Source organism: Sorghum bicolor, chromosome 1 (genome assembly GCF_000003195.3).
Source record: "Sorghum bicolor cultivar BTx623 chromosome 1, Sorghum_bicolor_NCBIv3, whole genome shotgun sequence".
NCBI lineage: Eukaryota > Viridiplantae > Streptophyta > Magnoliopsida > Poales > Poaceae > Sorghum > Sorghum bicolor.
The window spans coordinates 77,676,921-77,681,048 of NC_012870.2; the positions used below are offsets into that span (position 1 = coordinate 77,676,921).

At 42.3% G+C, this 4,128-nt stretch overlaps 1 protein-coding gene across 1 annotated transcript; it reads right to left on the minus strand.

The window, feature by feature from the left end:
* Window positions 1,732-3,865, minus strand: LOC8080587 (60S ribosomal protein L21-2). The gene is made up of 2 exons (XM_002468489.2): window positions 3,541-3,865; window positions 1,732-2,160 (listed from the first exon to the last, which is right to left on the minus strand). Exons 1-2 carry the CDS (start codon window positions 3,775-3,777, stop codon window positions 1,903-1,905), a joined length of 495 nt encoding a protein of 164 aa, XP_002468534.1. The 5' UTR covers window positions 3,778-3,865; the 3' UTR covers window positions 1,732-1,902.

A 4,128-nucleotide genomic window follows, 5' to 3' on the forward strand; every position in this document is an offset into this window, starting at 1 on the left:
AGAAACTTCCCCAATAGGAGGATGAGGAGGTGCGATAGCGTTCGGTTTGTGGCTCTCCGAACTCTAACAACGCACGACGCCAATGCGACCGACCAGCACACGCCTCTGAAAAATAGCAGACGGGAGGGGGCCAAAAAAAGAAAGCGTAGAAAGCGGCGGAACGGGGCTGCGACGTTTGCGTTCGTTTAGGGCTGGAGGAGGCCAGATTTGGCGTCCCCTCGTCGCTCGCCTCTTTTGGTCTTTGCACGAAACGTGGGAGGCTGGGAGAGCAACCCGGCGGAAAATATCCCCTCGTTGCCATCCACTTCATCCACCTGGCCTGGTGTCATGGCACCCTCGATCTCAAATTGATTTCAATTTTCAACAAATCTTTAACGCAAAAAAAAAAAACTGGATAGGACTGAGATTACTCTCTTGTTTCTTTGAGGCTGAGATTTTAGAGTTTCAGAGACTCAACCGCGCGGGGTTCCAAGTGTACGTACGATATTTAAAACTTTACAGTGTGTTTCGTAGTAGCTGTTGCTTTCGTTTGAACCGAAAGCAAGGGGTACACTTTCAGCCTTTTCAAGCTAGAAAGAGAAGATAAGTTTTATAAAGTTTGACTAACTATTGTCCAAATAGTTTATGAAAAAAAACTTACACTAGAATATTTGTATTTAAAATGTCTCTGAATGATACTAATTCATTAGCAAATAATACATATTTTTGGAGAAACTAGTAAGGGTTAAAATTTGTGTCACTTTTGACGATCAAAACAATGCATATCATTTTGCGTGTTCCCATTATTATCCACAAATCGTACTATTGTGCTCCAATTTCACTTATGAGTTTTTTTTAGGTTGTCTTATATGAGTTTACGACAAGGCAGTGTGAAATACTTCCTCCATTTTAAATTTTAAGATATTTATGGTTTTCTCATAGGGGTTTGAACAATATATCATCTCATATCTTCTCAAAGGTTTTGGATGACTTTTTGTATTGTATGTTGTATCTCCAATTTTTCCACATGGGTTTTCAAATGAGATAAAGATAGTGTAACCTACAAATAACAAAAGGAGTTAAACTTATGAACCTATAGTTTTAGAAAGAGAGGGAATCCACCACCAAGCTATCGTTGTGTTTATGTAACTTTGGTGCATAAGCCATCCCGTTTCATTTTTTATCTCATGTTAGCATAATTGCTAGTAAGCTTATGTCATACCATTTCCACCTCTTTTTTCAAATTAGGTTTAGAAATTTATACAGCATATCCGTACAAATTTCATGCTTTTACAGAATTTTTTAGATTTGGGCATTATTGTACAATCTCTCTATGCTGAACTCGAGAAGTGATCTCATTACTTATAAAAGGTTAACTATCTTTGATCTTAGAATAGAGATTAACAATTATCTTAGTTAATTTGTTGCCACAGGTGTCGCTCGGTCATCGGTACTTTCAGGACAAGCTACGCTTTCACATGCATAAATTCAATAGAAAAAAAATACAATATTGTGTTCTTTTACTCTGTTTGGCTGATAAGCCCTGATTTGTTATCAAAGAAAAATGGCTGACAGACCAAAACGGCTGATTGGCTGACAAACTCAGTACCCGTAGAAGCTCAAAGCATACTCCAAACAAACCAAAACCGTTGAAAAACATTCAGATACGCATTTGTCAGTTTGCTGTACCGCACAAGATACAGACACCGCTGAGGGAAGGGCTGGCTCCAGGAAAATTTAGACAACAGAAGGTAACATAAAAGGTTTCACTCAACCATGGCAAAATCTTTAACGTTAACTAGCAATAGCCACATTGGTAATAGGTTCATAAAACCAGAACAAAAGAACTACGCAGTTATCAAAAAGATTCAGATAAGTATTTATGCCAGCTCACTTGAACTGCTCAAGGTACAAGAATCCTCTCTAGTAACCACCCTTGAGATCATTGACCACATCATAAGGAATAGGAGTGACTGTCTCAAGCGTAGCACCCTCAACCATGAAGCCAGGTTTGGGTCCCACAGGTTGCCTCTTGGTGCTGATCACCTCACCACGGGCCTTGGCATCCGCCTTGAGCTGGTCATTCTTGGCTTTCCTCAAGCGGAACTCCTCTGTGCATCGGGAGGGCTGCACATGCTCCACACGTACATGGATACGCTTCCTGATGATGCGGCCATTAACCTAGAAACAGCAGAATTAAGTCAAGTATTACCATGGCAATTCAGTCCAATTAGATGCACTAACTGATAACAAAAAAAGAGGCACGTCAAAGGGCATCATCACTTAGAAAAGATGGGTAGGGGGTATGCAACTTTGCAAACAATCACAACAAACCATATAATAACTTTACACATGTGAACAGAAAGAAACTAAACTACATATCCAACAGTTAAGGTTCAAGTGAAAGGGAAACAAGTCTTAGGCCTTGTTTAGTTCGCGAAGGGAAATTTTTCGCAACACTGTAGCACTTTCGTTTGTTTGTGGTAATTATTGTCTAACCATGGACTAACTAGGTTCAAAAGATTCATCTCGTCAATTCCAACCAAACTGTATAATTAGTTTTTATTTTCGTCTATATTTAATACTTCATGCATGCGTTTAAAGATTCGATGTGACGGGGAATCTTGAAAAATTTTGGTATTTTCGGTGGAAGTAAACAAGGCCTTACTATGCAAAGCAAACTTGAACAAAACAAGGCTTGAAGCATAAGTGCACAACCATAGAGGTGTATGCATATTGATCCGTGTAATATACATCTAATGTGCATACATAATGATCAATATCAACACGAACTTGTACTATGTAAAGAAAATAGTAAACACAATTGTAGAGTTAAATTTACATATGTATCATCCAAACAGGCTCCCCTAACTGATACTACTGGTAACAGAAGAGGTGCCAGAATGACAGAACTTGATGTATGCCCATCACACGTATGACGTGTGCCACAATACCCTCTCTCGTGGAATACCACGCCACCCCATGGCTTAAGGGGTAAGCGCTCGGCCTAGGGCAAAGAAAACAGGGAGAATCGAACAGTTCTGACACATCAACACTCAATGTTATTGGAACAGTTGTCAAAATGAGAAAATTTTCACCACGCCAGGACTTGATAAAGTTCAAGTTCTGAACACCCGGTAGTTCTAAATAACTGACTGTCAAATAGGAATGTGAAATTTAAAGGACAACTACATCAATTTGGTACTAATCAACACGAATTTGACATGAAACAAAAAAATAGTGTACTCACAATATTGATCGTCGAACAGTACAAAGAGTTACACTACGTCACACAATTTTCAAGAGTAGTTCAAACTTCCCTATACTACCAAAGTACAATCCATCACTCTGCACGGCTTAAATTACCAAAAGTACGAGCAAATTTATGTGATAGTGCAACATTATTAGTATAATATACATTCACCAACGAACGAATCGGTTTTTGTTCCAAAAAATGGTCTCAGGCGCACGACCACACTAAAAACTACTGTCAATAACCAAAACTTTCACTGTATAGGTAGCAGCAGCACAGATCTAGCAAACCGACCGCGGGCGTTATACCTGCTTGTTGATCTCGACACCGATGGCGCGCTTGGTGACGTTCCAGACGCGTCCGGTGCGGCCGTGGTAGAACTTGTGCGGCATGCCCTTGTGCACGGCGCCGTTCACCTTGACGTCGACGTAGGCGCCGATCTTGTAGGTGCGCAGGTAGGTGGTGAGCGGGATGTACCCCTTCTTGCGGAACGCCCGCGCGAACAGGTCGCGGGTCCGCGACCGCAGCCCGTGCCCCGCCGGCATCTTCTTCCTCCTCCTTCCTGTGGCTGGGCGGCGGCGGCGGCGGCTACTGCGGGAGTGTGCGGGTGCGGCGCTAGGGTTCGCGAGGCACGGGAGGTGGCAACTTATTTATAGGTCATCTTTGGGCCGTGGCCCGGGAGCGATAACTCTGTACTAGTTTTAAGATGGGCCGTCATGGGCTGACCCTTCTTGCGTTACTGGGCTGGGCTTTAGGTCTGGTACGAAGTACGAACTGAGGCCCATGACGAAATCGGACTCGAATTTGATGGATCCGGCGCCGGTACAGCATATATAGCCCATAGCGGCCCTCCAAAATCTCTCGCTTTTTTGACGCGTGAAGAAGAAAAAGAAAGA

Bases quoted from the DNA above. Each gene is read 5' to 3' on its own strand.
- LOC8080587 (XM_002468489.2), bottom strand. From the start codon at position 3,777: ATGCCGGCGGGGCACGGGCTGCGGTCGCGGACCCGCGACCTGTTCGCG. The intron at 2,161-3,540 runs GTATAACGCCCG...TGCTGTTTCTAG, and splicing joins GTGTCGAGATCAACAAGCAG to GTTAATGGCCGCATCATCAG.